At 60.8% G+C, this 18,449-nt stretch overlaps 2 protein-coding genes across 10 annotated transcripts in view; both read right to left on the reverse strand.

Annotated features, from left to right (window-relative positions):
- The window catches only part of ARHGAP33 (Rho GTPase activating protein 33), a 60,103-nt gene extending 56,498 nt beyond the window's left edge, over window positions 1-3,605 (reverse strand). For 3 of the 5 annotated variants that reach the window (XM_039512638.1, XM_039512643.1, XM_039512637.1), the window contains exon 1: window positions 3,397-3,604. The gene's annotated coding sequence lies outside the window, so the exon portion shown is untranslated. Of the gene's footprint in view, window positions 1-3,396 lie in introns of all 5 variants that reach the window. The other 2 variants (XM_039512639.1, XM_039512642.1) reach the window with 2 other exon arrangements.
- Window positions 3,606-4,878: 1,273 nt separating this feature from the next.
- On the reverse strand, window positions 4,879-16,087 carry PROSER3 (proline and serine rich 3). Of its 5 annotated transcripts, XM_039512130.1 has the most exons (12): window positions 15,878-16,082; window positions 14,944-15,052; window positions 14,332-14,609; window positions 13,965-14,107; window positions 13,732-13,796; window positions 13,261-13,349; window positions 12,913-13,043; window positions 12,616-12,797; window positions 6,410-7,765; window positions 5,926-6,103; window positions 5,533-5,614; window positions 4,880-5,371 (listed from the first exon to the last, which is right to left on the reverse strand). In XM_039512130.1, the coding sequence occupies exons 1-12, from the start codon at window positions 15,886-15,888 to the stop codon at window positions 5,302-5,304; spliced, it is 2,694 nt and encodes an 897-aa protein (XP_039368064.1). In that variant the 5' UTR covers window positions 15,889-16,082; the 3' UTR covers window positions 4,880-5,301. The 5 variants fall into 5 exon arrangements, with proteins under 5 accessions (XP_039368067.1, XP_039368065.1, XP_039368068.1 ...); XM_039512133.1 differs by lacking the exons at window positions 13,261-13,349; window positions 14,332-14,609 and having other exon boundaries at window positions 4,879-5,371; window positions 15,878-16,087; XM_039512131.1 differs by lacking the exons at window positions 14,332-14,609; window positions 14,944-15,052 and having other exon boundaries at window positions 4,879-5,371; window positions 15,878-16,084.
- Between the last annotated feature and the right edge of the window lie 2,362 nt (window positions 16,088-18,449).

Raw genomic sequence — 18,449 nt, forward strand, 5'->3', positions numbered from 1 at the left:
CCACCATGCACACACCCCCTTGCCTTTTGCACTAGGACGCCGTTTGTGCTTGCCACAACTGTCCTCTTTATCAGTAGTCCAGCACCACTGCCTACATAGATGGCTCACCTGGCACTGAGATGCAGCTACCTCTGGGGCAGGGCACCCAGGGAACAGCAACATAATTCCACACACGGATGGCTCGCCCACAGATGAGATGCAGCCACCTCTGAGGTGGGGCAGCTGAGGAAGAGCCGCCCAGGGACGCCACACTGAGGCCAGCCTTGACTGCATGGGAAGCGCGCCCCCTGCAGCCCACCCGCTGTTCTGGAGGTTTCCTACCCACCTCCCTGCCCAGCCCGAGGCTGCGAGATCACCGCCAGGGCAGCCCCAGCTGGATTGAGACTCGCCAAGCAGGAAAACGGGTTTCAGAGAGCAGGGGTGGGGTGGTAGCACTGTGGGGCTCTGCCAGGTATGTCTGTGGGCCCGGCTGGGTCTGTCCCACTGTCATGTGCACAGTGTCCCTCCGTGCCAAGCTTAGAGATGGAGCAAGACTGGGGGGTCAGAGAGCAACATCCCCTAGCACAGGCTGGGGCTGGATTGAAGCTGGTGCCCCCTGGAGGGGAAAGGTCCCATGCCCAGTCCCTGCCCCCCAAGCCCGCTGGTTGTCAGATTCGCAGTTGTGAACTGGCTCCGTCACCTCCAACGTAGTCGGTGGCTGTACTGGTGCCATCACGTCCCACAGAGCTTCAGCTTTCATGGGCTGCTAAAGCTTCTGGCCTTAGTGGTTGGGATAGAGGCTGCCTGGGTCTGCTGAGAGCCTGAGCCTATCACTGGGTGGGGAGGGGGAGGGGAAGCTGGCCTGCCCCTCCATGATCTCCAAAGTCCAGCGTCCCTGACATTCACTGTGGCGGCAGAGGGCAGGGAGGGAAATGCAGAAGGAAGAGACAGGCCGAGGGGGAAGTGCAAGTGGGGAGGGTGGGAAAGGAGAGAGCAAAAAAAGGCTGTGTTGGGAAGGGGGCGGGGACAAGGGATTTCCCTCCCCACCCGCTGCCTGCTGGGAAGGCAGCTGGGCTGACAGCTGGGCTGGGGCTTTCCCAGGAGGCTGGAGGAGAAAGGCCCCCCATGCAGGAGTCGGAGAGGGGCTGGGAGTCAGTGAGTGACCGACACACATAGGGATGGGGACTCAGCCCCTCCAGCAGGGGGCAGCACACAGAGCTGGGCTCATCCGCTGTAAAGGGGGGCAGTGGTCACACGCACACACAGACGTGGGGCGGAGGGAAACCCCAGTCCCAGGGAGTGGGGCCCCATGTGGCCCGGGGAGGCAAGAAGAAGCTGCGTCAGGAGCCAGAGTGGCTCTGGCAAGCATCTGGGAGCAGGGCCAATGGGGGAAGCGTACAAGTGTACATGCAGATGGACAGACGTGGGCATGGATGGAGAGCCAGGCGGAGGAGGGTGTGGGTGTGGGGAAGGATGGATGGAGGGGTAGAGGATGTGTGTGGGCAGGGGAAGGGCTGGGTGTGGGGAAGAATGGGGGGTGGAGGGTGCATGTGGGGGGCAGATGGAGGGAGAGGTGGGTGGAGGGTGCATGTGGGGCAGTGTAGATTGGTGGGAGGATAGCGGAAGTGTGGAGGGGGGCAGAGGGATCATAGACCCATAGCAATGTGGGGCTGGAAGGGACCTGGAGAGGGCATCCAGGCCAGCCTGGGCTTTGTCTGACCTGCTTTAAGACGCCTCCTGCGCCGAGGCCCCCTGCTGAGGTCCCCGTGCCCACCCCATGGCACCTGCCAAACTTCTTGCACCCAATGTGCAACCTAAGCCGGCCTCGCGGCACCGCTGCCCTTTGCACCTCGTCCTGCCGAGAGGCCTGGCTGCCCCTCTGCACAACACGCCAGAGCCGGTGTCTCGGCTCCAGCCTCCCAGCCCCAGGTTTCAGTCTCTCCTCCTTGCCCAGGGGTCCAGACCTTTCCTCCTTTGTTGCTTTCCTTGGGGCTTTGCCAGCAGCCGCTTCACCCCCCTTGCACAGGGCCCAGAACCGGACCCAGGATGCCAACCGAGGCCTCCTCAGCGTGGCCGCAGGACTGCTCCTTTCTGGCTCCCAGGCCCCTGCTGATCCAGCCAGGACAACGGGCGCTGGCTTGGCACTAGTATTACTCTGGTGACATCTCTAGTTTGTGACCCACTCTCCACCCGGCTCCTTCTCTGGCAGACTCTCCTAAACCAGCTGGGATCTGGGCAGTGGTTCCCCCCTCAGATCAGGGCTACACTCAAATTGTGCAGTGGTAGAACCATGCCGCTCGGGGTGTGAAAATCCCGTCCGAGCAAGGCAGCTGCACCAGCCTAACCCCAGTGCAGACAGCACCCAGGCGACCCCAGGGTGCCTCCCAGGGATGTCGCTACCTCTCTCAGGGAGGAGGTGACACATAGCTGTCTGCTCAGCGCAGCAGCACCAGGCAGCATTGCGTCGACCTGCTTTAGCCTTGTATTTTCCACGTGAATTTCAGCCGGTGTCTCCCGGGCCATTTTTCCAGATCACTTGGGTTTTGAATCCTATCCCCCAAAGCACTCGTGCCCCGCCTGGCTGGGTACTGTCCGCTACAAGCTGCCATTAGCCCAGACCTGATCCTGGCGGGCCCCTTGCTGCCAACCACCAACACGACCCCCTGGGAATGGGCACCTGCCCCTAGCAGACTCGGCTAGGCTGCATGGCCCTGGTTTGCTCAGGAGGTCACATGGGGCAATATCAACAGCCTCACTGAAGGGGAGATAGCTCATGTCAACCGCCTCCCTTGCCCCAAGGCTGGGCCCTATCGGAGGAGAGTGGGTCAGGGACGTGATTTGTTCTGGACAAATCCATGTGCCCCGGACGGCCACATCTCACCGCCCCACCTGCTAAGGGCCAATGGGAGCGTCCATTCTCTCCCCTGGGCTGGTCTAGGAGCTCCTGGGTAGTCCCTATGCACAGACAGATGCAATGTTTCCCTTTTCCAGGCCTCTGGGGTCTCTCCCGTCCCAAACCAGTTCGCAAAGGTGGAGTGGGTGCGTGGGCAGGGGCAGGTGGATGGATGGTGGGGGTGCGTGAGGGGGGCAGATGGATGGATGGATGGGGCGCAAGGGGAGATGGATGGAGGGGGTAGGTGGCAGGGTGGCTGGAGGGGCATGTGCAGGAGGGGAGTGAAGGAGACCAGCCAGGCACTGCCCCTGGGGCAGATGGTGCAAATGGGTACAGGTGGCAGCCAAGCGAGCAGGGAGTGAGCCAGGAAGTGAGAGCGTGAAGGCCCCCACTGAACAAGCGCTCCGGGATCCCTCGGACTCAGGTGGTGTCTCCGCCCCCAGGGGACTCTGCAGTTGGCGCTGCCCAGCCCATGGGACCCAGGCGTCTGGGGCACTGGCGGGATCCCCCCAGACCCCCCCTACCTGTGGGGGCTCAGAGCCCGTGTCCGGGGGTGCAGGGGGCTCCAGCGTGGAGCCTGGGGGCTCTGGCAGAGCTGCGACTCTGCACTGCCTCGGGCCGCCCAGTGCAGGAAGCTGGAACCCACAGGTTAAACCACATTGTCACGCTGCTGAAAGGGGAAGTCGAGTTGCTGAGCGGTTCCTCCTGGGCTGCCTGCAGGGAGCAGCCCTGGGCACAACACACAACAGAGGGCTGGGGGCAACAGGCAGCATCAGCACATGGCACCGAGCTTTCCAGCCCCCACCCTGGGGCCGGGTCAGGGCTGGTGTCCCTAGAGGGAAAGCCCCCCTCCTCCCCTGGCAGCCAGCCAGTCCCCCCAGTTAGGACACCAATGGGTGCTGAGGGTTGGGATTGAAGGGCACCAGCAGGGCTGGCGGGGGAGGGAGGCTGGGACGGCAGGGGGCTGCAGGTTGGGATTGAGGGGCACCTGCAGGGCGGGGGGGGGAAGCTGGGACAGCAGGGGGCTGTAGGTCCCCCGTTGTCCTCCCCACAGTAGCCTTGGGGACAGGAATTGTCCCCACCCCCTCCCCAATGCTGCTGGGTCCCACTTCCTGTTTGCAGGCCGCTGGGGCCGAAGAGCCGGGAGCCCGATTTAGCCTCCAGCTCACACTCACTTCCTGAGCACGGGGCCGAGTTGGGCCCAGCCTCAGAGCGCTGGGGGGAAGGGATCACTCTGCTGGACTAGAGGTGGCTGGAGCAGAGGAGAATCCCCCTCTGCTGCCGGCGGGACAGGGTGCAGGACACACAGCAATGCAGCTGGTATCCCAGCCAGCAGAAGGCAGTGAGGTGTGTGTATGTGTACACACCCCACTTTCCAACAGGGGGCAGTGGGCTACACCCCCAGCCAAGGCAGTGTCTCACAGCTCCCTCAGTGAGCGCCCACTAACCAGTTCCCCCCAGCAGAGCTGCCCTGGCAGGATGCAGCTGCCATGGGGCAGGGAGCAGAGCCCTTGGCTTTGCGGTGCCCTGTGGGGGCGGGGGGGGGGTAGACAGCATACACACACACACGGCCATTGAGGACTGGACACACAAAAGGCTGATTATGAGGGGCCGGGGGAGCCAGGAGCCGGCACTTGCCGGCCTGACACGGGCGCTGGCCCCCGGCCAAGGAGAGCCAGAGGGCACAGGGGGCTGGGCAGAGGGCCAGGCTTCCTCACCTGGGAGGCAGTGCAGGATGAGGCATGGGGCTTCCCCACTAGGTAGCACCAGCTCTTTCGGGGCGGGGGGGGCAAACTCCCTAGAGAGGAAAGGCCCCCTGCCACATTCCCTACCCCCTGAGCCAGCCAGCCCCCCGCCATGGGCCAGATGGGAGCCAGTGCCCTCTAGAGAAGAAAGGCCCTGTGCCCCATTTCCTGCCCCCTGAGCCAGCCAGCCAGCCCCCCATCATGGGGCTGGATGGGAGCTGGCACCCCCTAGACCCCATTTCCACATCACAGAGCCAGCTGCAGACAAGCCCATTAGCAAACCCACTTTTATTACATTGCCTAAGAAAACAGCAAAAACCATCCACACCTGGCCAGGGAATAGCTCCTGTGCCCTAGAGCACCGTCCCGCTGGGCCAAGCTGGGGGGGCTGGGAGCTCCGCCCACAGCCAGCGCTCCCACCCCGCTCCCTACTGTGCCCCCACTGAGCCAATGACCCACCCCCAAGGGCGCGAGGTCCTGGCTGAGGTGCAGGCGGCGCTAGGTAGCCTATCTGGCCCGAGGGGAGCTGGCAGATTCCCCCGCCTCCAGCTCTGGGCTGACTCGGCCCCGAGATGGGGGCATGTGGACTCACAGCTAGTCACCCCGGCTCAGAATGTTGTTAACAGCCCCCCCAGGCCGATTCCAGACAGAGCAGGGCCGGGAGGGAGGGAGACCCAGAGACCCTCAGCGGGGGCGGCCGAGTGGCTCAGCCAAGCCCTGGGACGCGAGCCTGGACACTGCGATGTCGACGGCCCTGGGGAGTGAGAGAGCACAAATTAGCACTGAGTGTGCCCCGGATAGCTGCATCTCTGAGCTAGGCAGGCCAGCTCTGGGGTAGGGCAGCTGCCCCATGGCGACAGCAGCCATCCTCTGCCCTGCCCCACAGCACCCCCTAGTGTTGCGCAAGGTAATTACCGGAGCTGGCTGCGCAGATCCTCCCGCTGGCCCCGCAGCACCTCCAGCAGTGGATCCTCCTCGAATTCAGTGCCATCTGATTCTGGGGGTGAGAGAGAGCCCAGCTCACACCCCAGCCAGGTCCCCCCAAATCCCACCTGTGCCCACTCACACCACTACCCCACCCCCGCTCAGACCCCAGCAAGATCCTCCACCCCCAAGATCCCATCCAGTTCTCCCCAGCCCCCACCTCCACTGGAACCCTGGCTAGATCCCTCCCAAGCCCTGCTCAGAGCCCCTCCCCTCCCAGCCTGAAATGAGATCTCCCACTTCCTGCTGCAACTCCTCACTGAGCCCCCCCACCAGCCCTCTCTCCCCTACCCGGGCTGCCAGCCATCCCCTGCACCCCCTCACCCTCCGCCTCCTCTAGCAGCTGAACCGCCAGCTGCAGCAGCTGTGGGTGCTGGGAACCAGGGGCCGGGAGCTTCTCTGCTGCACTCTGCTCTGGAGGGGAGACTGCTCCCTCCCCTGACTGGCATCCCCTGGTAGGGGGGTGGGATGCTGGGGGGGAGAACAGCCTCTCAGAGATCACCTGGGAAAGAGAGAGATATGGAAGGTCACTTGCCCTGCTGTCTGCACCCCCAGCCCACACCACTATCGTGTTCCCACAGCCTGCACCGCCAGCCAGCACCCCAAACCCACTCCCTTACCCTGCCAGCGCCTCACCCCACCCCACTCCCCCCAGCCAGCGCCCCTGCCTCATCCTCCTCTGCTAGGAGGTCAGGTGCTCCCCACGCACTCCTGCCCCCCACAGTGCCCCTTTCTGGGAGAGGAGGTCCCTCCACAGTCTGCGCCCCCACCCCACTCCCCACAGCCAGGCTCTGTCTGGGTACTGCACCTGCCCCAGGACACTGTGGATGGATGATTCCTCCTTCAAGCCTCTCCTGCTCCAGCTGGGGGTTGCCTCTGGCTCCGTGGCAGCTCTGCCTCGCCACAACTGAGGCTTGGAAGGCCGCTCGGTCTCTTTAGGCATGTGCTGTACCACACCCACTGCCCAGGCTCCCCGCCGAGCATCCCGGGAGCCGTGCCGCTCCGCCGGTCCTGCTGCCCGCCGAGCATCCCGGGAGCTGGGCCGCTCCCCCGATCCCGCTGCTCGCCGAGCATCCTGGGAGCTGGGCTGCTCTGCCGGTCCTGCTGCCCGCCGAGCATCCCGGGAGCTGGGCCGCTCCCCCGATCCCGCTGCTCGCTGAGCATCCTGGGAGCTGGGCCGCTCCGCCGGTCCTGCTGCCCGCCGAGCATCCCGGGAGCTGGGCCGCTCCCCCGATCCCGCTGCTCGCCGAGCATCCTGGGAGCTGGGCCGCTCCGCCGGTCCTGCTGCCTGCCGAGAATCCCGGGAGCTGGGCCGCTCCCCCGATCCCGCTGCTCGCTGAGCATCCTGGGAGCTGGGCCGCTCCACCGGTCCTGCTGCCCACCGAGCATCCTGGGAGCCAGGCCACTCCACCGGTCCCACTGCTCGCTGAGCATCCTGGAAGCTGGACAGCTCCGCTGGTCCCACTGCTCGCCGAGCATCCTGGGAGATGGGCCGCTCCCCCGATCCCGCTGCCCACTGAGCATCCTGGGAGCCGGGCCACTCCACCGGTCCCGCTGCTCGCTGAGCATCCTGGGAGACAGACCGCTTCCCGGATCCCGCTGCTCGCTGAGCATCCTGGGAGACAGGCCGCTCCCCGGATCCCGCTGCTCGCTGAGCATCCTGGGAGACGGGCCGCTCCCCCGATCCCGCTGCCCACCGAGCAGCCTGCGAAACAGGCCGCTCCGATGGTCCTGCTGCCCACTGAGCATCCTGCAAGACAGGCTGCTCTGCCGGTCCCGCTCCCCACCGAGCATCCTGGGAGGCGCGATGTTCCGCTGGTCCCCCTGCCTGCCAAGCATCCTTAGAGCTCCACCTCTCTGCAGCTCCTCCTCCATCTCCCTCAGGCTGTGGTGTGCTGGACGGGGTGGCAGCAGATGCCAGCTGCCTCAGGACGTGGACAGCTATGGGGTATTGCCCCACAGCTGGCTTAGCACTCAGGAAGGGCACCTCCAGGTGGTGCCCCATCTCTTGGCGAAAAGCAGAGGGTCCTGGTGCCCACTCCAGGCCAGATCTGACTTCTGGCTGGGCAGCAGGTGCTGGGAACGCAGCACCATCTCCGCTCCTCCATGCCACTGCACCTGGCAGCAGCCCAACGCCAGGATGTGCCATGCACGCCCCATGGCCCTGCAGGAATAAGGGGAGAGGCGTGCCGATGAAGGGGCATTGCCTGCAATATCCTGGAATAACATTAAGTATCGCCAGAGCTCGCTGCATTAAAAACACAAACGTTTCTGCGTCACCACAGGATCGATTTCACTAGGATGGAACCCTGGGAAATACTACGAGCTCAAGGCGCTCTCCAAACCAACGGGCCAGCCAACCCCAGCTTGGGGTTGGTTTAGTTGGGAATTAGTCCTGCTTTGAGCAGGGGGTTGGACTAGATACCTCCTGAGGTCCCTTCCAACCTTGATATTCTATGATTCTATGATTGGGGGTCCCTAGGAGATGCTCAGGTGATGGGGAAGGCACCCTCCAGAGCAGCCCGAAGGGAAACCCGCTGTCGGCTGCTCACCTGCGACAGGAAGCCCAGCCCAAGGGCCCAAGCTGGACAAGGGAGGGACTCACAGACTGATGGGGTTGCTTGTGCGGAGCTAAGAGTTGCTACAGATTCCTAGATCCCAAGGCCAGAAGGGAACGTAGTGACCACCCAGTCAGGCCCCCTGTGTAACACAACCCGAGGCCTGCCCTGAAGAATTCCTCGAACTGCATGGCAACAGGGGAATTTTCTGTCATATTTTTATGACGATGATGTGTGCCTCAGTTTCCCCTATATGATGCATTGTTACCCGGTGGGAGGATGGGACGAAATGGGAACACTCTTAATGTTTTCTCTGAATACTGTGTGTGTTTCAGCTTCCCCTATATTGGGGTGGGCAAACTACGGCCCGTGGGCCGTGACCAGCCTGTTACACCTTCTAATCCGGCCCTTGAGCTCCCACAAGGGAGGAGGAGCTTGCCCCTTTCCGCGCATGGCTCCCGGAAGCAGCAGCATGTCCCCCCAGGGGGCTCCACATGCTTCCCCCACCCAAGTGCCGGCTCTGCAGCAATCATTGGCCACAAGAGCGGCTCCTACAGATGGGGCAGCATACAGAGCTACCTGGCTGGTGCTGTGCCTCCGCGTAGGAGCCGGAGAAGGGACATGCCGCTGCTTCTGGGAGCTGGTTGAGGTAAGCACCACCTGGAGCCTGCACCCCATACCACCTCCCACGCCCCAACCCCCTGCCCAAGCCCTGACCCCCCTCCGAACCCCAGTCCCAGCCCAGAGCCCCCTCCTACACTCCAAACCGCTCATCCCCAGCCCCAGAGCCTCCTCCCATATTCTGAACCCCTCTGCTCCACCCCCAACCCCCTCCTGCACCCCAAGCCCTTCATCCCTGGCCCCACCCCAGACCCCTCACCCCCCAATTTCGTGAGCATTCATGGCCTGCCCTACAATTTTCATACCCAGATGTGGCCCTCAGGCCAAAACATTTGCCCACTCCTGCCCTATATACTACTCAAGTATCTAGGTGGTGGGATAAGGGGGGTGATCGTTGCAGAGACCCCTAGAAGGCAGGTGTGACTGCTGGTGGGCTGCAGAGAACGGCCCACACTCCAGATCCTGGCAACTGATGGCCAGGCCAGGCCCCCTCCTCTGCAAGAACCAGCCTGAGGTGCTGGTGCAGACCAGGGGACCTGCTGGCCCAGGAATGAGACAAAGGAAGGAGAGGGGGCAATGGGCAGCTGAAAGGGTCAGTCTCCTGGTTTGGGACTGGGGGTGGGGCAGTAGAGCCCAGGGCTCTGCCCCACCCCCCACCCCAGATGGACTCGATTGAAACAACATTCCTGATTTCTGTGCTAACAAGATCTGTCCTACGTTGTGTTCCCGACGACAAATAAACCTCCTGTGTCACACACTGGCTGAGTCCCTGTGACTGCGGAGTGGGGGTGCAGGGCCCTTTGGGGGATGGGGGGGTTGAGGGTCCCCAGGTGTCCCTCCCAGGTGGACTTGCTGGAAGTCACAGGGAGCTCACAGGGTGAACAGGGGGCTGAACGCTCCGAGATCAGCCCCAGGAAGTGCTGAAGCTGAAGATGCTTCTTGCTCTGGTGGAAGGGCCCCTGCAGGGAGACGTGTTACACAAGAGTCTGGGCTGACCCTCATACAGATCAGTTCCAGAGCACCCAAACTGTGACTCCATGACCGTGGAAAAGGCTTGTTTGCTGTCAGGGTGGGCTGGGAGAGGAGACAAAGGTATGAAGGGAGGCCGGGTCCTTCGAAAGGACTGGCCAAGGCAGGCCCTGTATCAATGGAAAAGCCTAGAAAACAATGGCAAGCGGTCAGCAGGCCGTGGCTGTGCCCCAGAGCGGGATTTCCTCACCTCTCCCCAGGGAGCAGAGCAGAGACCCAGCTGGAGGACAGGGAAAGTGTGAGGTGGGGAGAATAAAGCCTTGGCTGCTGGAGGGGTCTGGGGCTCTCCCCGGGACCTGACCAAGTCAGTTGGATGTTCAGACAGACAGACAGGTGGAATGTGATGTTCATTACAATGTGGTTGGGCTTGGGGTTTGTCATGGAGTCACTGGGCGATGCTCTGGAACTACTCCCTATGAAGCCAGTCAGGGCTCTGGGGGAGCCGCCCCTCTCTGAGCAGACTGTCTCCAGAGCAAGAAGCTCACACAGCTTCGACCTTCCTGGGTCTGATCTCGGAGCATTCAGCATCCTCTGCCCCTCCATACGCTTACCACAGCGTGTCTGCCCAGGCGGGGTCCTGGGGAAGCCAGAGGATCCTGCACCCCAACTTCACAGTCAGACGTGACTCTCAGCCAGCCGGTAAAACAGGTTTATTAGTCGACAGGAACACAGCGTAGAACAGAGCTTGTTGGCACAGAAATCCATGACTTTCAGCCAAGTCCGTCTTGGAGGGAGGGGAGCCCAGAGTCAGGGCTCTGGTCCTCCCCCTGTGCTCCAAGCCAGCCCAGATGAGACTGACTTCCAGCTGCCTGGCCCCTGCCCTGCCCATTGCTCCTCCTCCAGCCTTTGTCTCACTTCCTGGGCCAATATCCCCCTCCTGGGTCTCAGGTTACAAAGGGGTGGCTACAGCATCTATATGGGCAGCTAGATCACCCCCCTCCCCAAGTCACACACCCTTATTCCCACCACCTAGACATTGGTGCAATACACAGGGAAACTGAGGCATATACAGCATTCATGCAGAACAGTAAGACTCACATACAACATAACAAGGGAAAATTCCCACTTTGTCACAGGGTTGACCTGGCTATGTTTGAACCCTGAGCTCTCTGCGCCAGCCTAAGGCCTCCCTAGGCTGCAGCTAGGTGTATGGTGCATCGCAGGGGCTCCTCCCAGGGACAGTTCTAATGTGGGAGCCCCAATCCTATGCACCCGTGACAAGCAGGTGTTTAGAAAAACCTCCCACCTTGATCTAAAAGTTGCTGGTGACAGCAAATGCCCCCGCTCCTTGGGAAATCCTTCCAGTGGTTACTTTCTCACACCGTACGCCTCATTTCCAGGCTGACCTGGTCTAGCTTCACCTTCCAGCCCTCGCGTGGTGGCAGAGCCCAGGATGTCACATTCTTCCCCCACGTAGACACTCACAGACTGGGATAAGTCACCCCTTCACCTTCCCTTCATTAAGCTATAGACTCAGGCTGCAGCTATGCTACAAAATGACATTGCTCTAACTTACATTGGCACATGGCTGCTGCAGTTACTGAACTGCAACTGTGTGCCCACATAAGCTGGCTACCTTGCATCACCCTAACTCTAGTGTAGACCAGGGCTTAGGGACGACACTTCCACGGCTAGGTCAACCCAACACAGCCTATGTCGACCTAACCGAGTAGTGCAGACCAGGCTTCCATCTGTCGTTCTCGGGCAGGTTTTCTCTCGTCCCCCTCCAATTTATTCTCATCCTCGAGCAGTGGGCACAGAAGTGGATGATGAGGTCTGGCGCGTGGGCTATGGGCTGGACAGTGCTGCGGCAGGGCGAGTGCTGGGAATACAGTGCACAGGGGAGCTGACCAGAGGGCTCTGAGCAGTTTGTGGCTAGGAAAGGCAACAGTGGTATGATGCCCTGTCACACATAAGGGCTCACCCGGGAGCGTCACTGGTGCTAGAACTGGTGGGGGGTGCTCTGTGTGGGGGGTTACACAGAGACAGTAAGGTGACCTATGATGAAGCGGGGGGATTTTCTTAGTGTCTTGCATGAATGCTGTCTGTGGCTCAGTTCTCCTGTGTGCTGTGTGTTTAACGAGGTGGTGGGAGGGAGTTTGTTGCTAGAGAAAAGCAGGTGTTACCTCGCCTGGCAGTAAGGACCCCGACAACTGCCTGGAGATCGGGTACCCTAGTGATTGGCAGGTCCCCCCATCTTGGCAGTCAGCCGATTCTGGTCCGTGGAAGGACAATGGGCTGAGGAGAGAGGACCCCTGCGGCTGGGTTCCAGCCAGGGGGCTGCTAGGCTGGGGACAAAGAGCAGCCTGATCCCAGCAGGACTGAGACTGGCCAGGCTCAAGAGCCCTGAGAACTGCCTGTGCTGGATTCAGATGCTCAATAAACCCTCCTGTGTTACGTTGGCTGGGAGTCACTGCAGGGTAGAGATCGGGGTTGCATTGCTCTCTCTGGGTGTGGAGGCCCTGGGGTCCAGCACGAGTGGACTCCCTGAGGGGGCTCACGGCGAGGCATGGGTGAGAGGTGCAGGTCCAGGAGGCGCTGGAGCGCAGGGCTTAACCACTGGAGAGCGTGTGGACCCACGAGAAGGGCTGTCATGCTGAGGGGAGCTCCTCCCAGGGACCTTACAGAGCCGAGAGCGCACGGGGCATGAGAGTCCGTGACATGACCCCAGGGTAGATTGAATTGCCCAGCACTCTGAGGCAGGGCAGGCAGGGAACAGCCCCACAGATGGCTGTGCCCCCATGATCCCTGCTGGGGGAGGAAGGTCTCCCAGAATCATCCCCCTCAATCACCCCTGGGCTCCTACCATCCTTGGGCCCCAGGCCAGCTGAGTCCTCCAGTCCAGCAGGGGCAGCGACCTGCCAGCCTGGCTTGCCTGCTCCATCTTCCGACGCAGGCGCCACTGGAACAGGATGTCGTCCTCTGGCCGAGTGGAAGAGGAGCATTGTGGGATACAGGCAGGAGGCCAGCAGGCAGGGGGCAGGGGCTCTGGGGGAAGATAAAGAGTGTCACGGGAGGAACAAGAGACAGGGAATAACCCGCTCTGGGCCCAGATGGGAGCCGGTGCCCCCTAGAGGGGAAGGCCCAGTACCTCGGTTCCTACCTGGGGAGGGCTCCGGCAGGGAGAGGTGAGAGGGGCTGGGAAGCGCCTGGTCCAAGTCCATGGTGCTGGATGGAGGTGTGGAGCGCAGCCCCTCAGAGCTGACGGGGATGGTGCTGCTCAGGGAGGACTCACTGCAGGAAGAGCAGGCAAGCTTAGAGGGGACAGAGGGTTTGTCCGTTGGAGGGCATCCTGCCTCTCCCCAGTGTGCAGGAGGGGCTGAAGGGGGGATACCCAGTGTGGGTGCCATAGGGGGGGTTGCCAGGGGGGGGATGTGTACACAGCAGAGAAGGGGCTGCCATGGGGGGGGGGGAATACCCAGTGCAGAGTGCGTGTGTGTCAGGACAGTACCTTCTCAGCAGCAGCCGAGTGGCTCTCTCCTGCAGGCTGTGGCTGTCGGGGTCAGGCGACTCCAGTGGGGAGGTGTCTGAGGGGGCCCCCTGGAAGAGAGCGAGCGTGCAGTGCAGGGAACAGCCCCACAATCAGGCCCCAGGGGGCTGGTAGCACCAGGGACTGTCCCCCACAAAGCCAGCCGGGGACATGGTCCCCTGCTGCCCAAGTGAGGGGCTGGGCAGAGTCCTGGGCGTGGGGTGGGATCCCCAGAGTGGAGAGAGAGGGGCTGGGCAGGGTCTTGTGAGGGAATCCCCAGAGCAGATAGAGAAGGCCTGAGCAGGGTCCTGGGGATGGGGTAGGATCCCCAGAGTGGAGAGAGAGGGGCTGGGCAGGGTCCCAGGGGCACCCCAGAGCCAGCCTGCCCCTCTCCCTAGCTATGTAGCTGCCCGGTGCCCCCCAGCTCTGTCTCCCTGCAAGCGACATACTCACCATGGGGCGCAGCGGGGGGCTGACAAGCGCCCATCCTGGCCTGGCCTCTTCCAGCTTGGCACAGTCTGTAAGGAGATGGCCCAGTTAAAGGAGGGGCCAGGGAACCAACCAACTCCCCACCCAAAGGGACCTCAAGCAGGGGAGGAGTAGGGACCCCTTAGTCTAAGTGCCCTCCCCCAAGCAGGGACCCTGAGCTAGGGAGTGCGGGACCCCTGCCCAGCAAGGGAGGGTACCTGGCTTTGTCCCCCCTTTCGGGGTGGAGCTGTCAGAGGGAGGTGCTGGCTCCAGCCACCAGAACTCCCTGGCTGTGGAGATGGGGGGCACCTGGCGCTGGCTGCGGCTGCTCGGCTGCCCATGGCGGAAACGCTCTATGTACCTGCAGGGAAAGGAGATGGTGTTAATGGTCACCCTCCCCGCCCGGAGCCAGGCCTAAAACCAAGAGTCCTGGCTCCCAATACTCCCCCCCGCCTGCCCCCGCCCCTGCTCTAACCACTAGACCCCACTCCACTCCCAGAGCTGGGATAGAACTCAGGAGTCCTGGCTCCCAGCCCCCACTCCCTGCTTTAATGACCAGACCCCACTGCCCTGGGAGCAGCTCACTTGGCAATGATGGACTCCCCATCCTGGGCTGAGGCAGCCCCTGGGCCCCCTAGCCTCAAGGCTGGCGTCTCCTGGGGGGTGCTAGGGGAGCTGCGCTCGGTCGAGGGCCACGATTCGGGGAAGGGGTTGGTGGAGTCTGAGTCCAGAGCTGTCCCCTGGCAGCTGGGGCCCTGCAGGAAGCTAAGGTCTCGGGGGCTGGAGGCCGTGGGCTCAGGGGGGCACCGTCGGTGCGGGGCGAGGGCAGGGACACCGGTCAGCAGGCGGGCCGGGCTCAGCGTCTGGGGGGAAATAGAGAAAGCTCAGGGGTGCGATGTGGGCCAGCCTGGGCAGAAAGTGCACCCACCATCTCTCCCACAATGCAGCCCCCACAAACCTCCACAGCCCAATCCGGTTTCCCCATAGCCACCCCTGCCTGACCCAGCTCCCCCCCTGCAGCCCCCTAATGCAACACAGCTCCCCTCTGCATCACCCCCCCAGCCCAAACCAGCTTTCCCCCAAACACAGCCTTTCCCAGCACCCCCAATGCCTCCCTGCAGTCCCCACCCCAGCTTCCCCCCAAACTCCACAACACAGCATGACCTCGCTCCCCCATCCAGCCCCCCAACACCGGACCATGCACTGGTGCTGTGGGCCGGGCAGGCGGGTAGGCGAGGGGTGGTAGTGGCTCCGGGCTGGGCTCTTCATGGCGAAGGGGCTCCCCTGGACAGAGAACAGAGCCGTGCTGCAGGCAAAAGGGGAATTAGCAGGGCGCAGGGCTCAGGGCAGCCATCCCCCCCCCAGTCAACCCCACCCCTGAGACCAGACAGCATCACCCCCCGCATTCCCTCCACACCCCGGGACCAGACACCATCGGCCCCCCAGTCCCCCACACACCCGGGACCAGACATCATCACCCTCCAGTCCCCCAATCCCCGACAGCATTGCCCCTCATCCCCTCCCCACAGCATCGCCCCCATTCCCGGGACCAGACAGCATTGTCCCTCCCATTCCCTGGGACCAAACAGCAGCGCCCCCGTTTCCTCCCCACAGCATCGCCCCCATTCCCGGGACCAGACAGCATCGCCCCCAGCAGCACCCCGTCTCCTCCCCACAGCATCGCCCCCATTCCCGGGACCAGACACCATCGCCCCCCCCAGCAGCATCCCCGTCTCCTCCCCCACAGCATCGCCCCCCCCATTCCCCGAGACCAGACAGCATCGCCCCCCCATTCCCCGAGACCAGACAGCATCGCCCCCATTCCCGGGACCAGACAGCATCGCCCCCAGCATCGCCCCCAGCAGCACCCCCGTCTCCTCCCCCACAGCATCGCCCCCCCATTCCCCGGGACCAGACAGCAGCGCTCCCCCAGCATCGCCGCCCCCGTCCTCCCGACACCCCGGGACCAGACAGCAGCGCCCCTTCCCCGGCCTAAGCACGCTGGGACGCAGCCAGCTCTGCTGGACGCCGCGGGGGGACACAAGGGGCCGCGCGCCCCAGAGGGACCGGAGACGGAGGTTGGGGAGGCGGGAGGACCCAGGGGCGGGGCCCGATCTCGGGGGGGGCGTACCTGGATTCCATCCTTCCCGGCCCCTGAGGTGCGGGCCCGCGGGGGTATTGGGAACCCAGGCGTCCGGGCTCCCCCCTCTGTACCAGCAACTTCCAGGACGCACGACCCTCCTCCAACCGAACTTGCCGCCTAGGCCGTCACCTAGCAACGGTCGCCAGGCATGACGGGTAAAGCCGGCGGCGGAAGAACAGGGCGTGTATCCCATAATGCACCACGCTGTCCGGGATTTTTTCCCCCGCCGCTCAAAATGGCCGCCCAGGCGGCTGTGGGCAGGTCCTGACTACACTTCCCATGAGGCACAGCGTCACTTGACTACGCTCCCATGGTGCCCCGCGCCTCTCTTAACGCGCTCAATATGATCGCTGGCGTTGGGGAAATGCTTTGACTACAACTACCTGAGTCATTTCACCACTGACTACAACTCCTGTTTTCCTTAACCAAAAGAAGGATAAGAGGAGATATGACTGCACTCTTTAAATATATCAGAGGGATAAATACCAGGGAAGGAGAGGAATTATTTCAGCTCAGTGCTAATGTGGACACGAGGACAAATGGATATAAATTGTCAGTGAGGAAATTTAGGCTTGAAATTAGACGAAGGTTTCTAACCATCAGAGAAGTGCAATTCTGGAACAGCCTACCGAGGGAAACAGTGGGGGCGAAGGACCTCCATGACTTTAAGATTAAGCTGGATAAGTTTATGGAGGGGATGGTATGATAGGATAATGGGTTTAGTCAATAGGTCAATAACGTGCCACACTGGTAATTAGTACAAAGGGTCAATGTTGGGATATTGTTAGCCTTTTCCAGAGGGTCTGGCTGGAGAGTCTTGCCCACATGCTCGGGGTTCAGCTGATCGCCATATTTGGGGTTGGGAAGGAATTTTCCTCCAGGGTAGATTGGCAATGGCCCTGGAGGTTTTTCGCCTTCCTCCGAAGCATGGGGCAGGGGTCGCTTGCTGGTGGATTATCTGCTACTTGAAGTCTTTAAATCATGATTTGGAGCATTCAACAGCAAAGTCAAGGGAGAGAATTAGTTCAGGAGTGGGTGGATCGGCTTATGTGGCCTGCATCTTGCAGGAGGTCAGACTAGATGATCATAATGGTCCCTTCTGATCTTGAATTCTATGATTCTATGCTTCTATGAACTCCCATGGGGAAGCGCAGCGCGCCACCAGCCACTCCATAAAAATGGCCGTCGGGCGTCTCTGTACAGGAGTACGTGGGACACCTTAGAGACTAAGAAATTTATTTGAGCAAAAGCTTTTGTGGGCTACAGCTCACTTCATTGGTTGCATGGCTAGGAACATACAGCAAGATACATATACACACACCGAGAACATGAAAAGGTGGAAGTAGCCACACCAACTGTAAGAGGCCAGTCAAGTGAAACGAGCTATTATCAGCAGGAGGGAAAAAAAATTTTAAAGTGATAATCAAGATAGCCCATTTCAGACAGTTGACAAAAGGTGTGAGGATACTTACCATGGGGGAAATAGCTTCCATTTGTGTAATGACCCAGCTACTCCTAGTCTCTAGTCAAGCCTAAATTAATGTTACTTAGTTTGCATATTAATTCAAGTTTCAGCAGTTGCCACCTTTAAGTCTGTTACTGAGTGACCAGAGAGGTTTTTGAATGTTATGATTCCTGATGTCATATTTGTGTCCATTTATTCTTTTGCATAGAGACTGTCTGGTTTGGCCAATGTACATGGCAGAGGGAGTTGACATCAAGCTTTATTGCAAGGATAGGTTCCTGGGGTAGGGTTTTTGTTGTGTGGTGTGTGGTTGCTGGTGAGTATTTGCTTCAGGTTGGGGGGTTGTCTGTAAGCGAGGACTGGTCTGTCTCCCAAGATCTGTGAGAGTGAGGGATCATCTTTCAGGATAGGTTGTAAATCTTCGATGATGCGCTGGAGAGGTTTTAGTTGGGGGCTGAAGGTGACAGCTAGTGGCGTTCTGTTATTTTCTTTGTTGGGCCTGTCCTGTAGTAGGTGACTTCTGGGTACTCTTCTGGCTCTGTCAATCTTTTTTTTCACTTCAGCAGGTGAGTATCGTAGTTTTAAGAATGCTTGATAGAGATCTTGTAGGTGTTTGTCTCTGTCTGTTCTACTTACCTACATGCCTCCAGCTTCCATCCCCGACACACCACATGATCCATTGTCTACAGCCAAGCTCTAAGATATAACTGCATTTGCTCCAATCCCTCAGACAGAGACAAACACTTACAAGATCTCAAGAGACAGACCAGTCCTCGTTTACAGAGAGCCCCCCAACCTGAAGCAAATACTCACCAGCAACCACACAACAAAAACCCTAACCCAGGAACCTATCCTTGCAATAAAGCCCGATGCCAACTCAGTCCACATACCTATTCAAGTGACACCATCAGGGGCTCGTTCACCTGCACTATCTACCAAAGTGATATATGCCATCCTATGCCAGCAATGCCCCTCTGCCATGTACATTGGCCAAACCAGATAGTCTCTATGCAAAAGAACAAATGGACACAAATCTGACATCAGGAATCATAACATTCAAAAACCAGTAGAACACTTCAACCTCTCTGGTCACTC

The sequence above is a fragment of the Mauremys reevesii genome, linkage group 24, assembly GCF_016161935.1.
Source record: "Mauremys reevesii isolate NIE-2019 linkage group 24, ASM1616193v1, whole genome shotgun sequence".
Lineage (NCBI taxonomy): Eukaryota > Metazoa > Chordata > Testudines > Geoemydidae > Mauremys > Mauremys reevesii.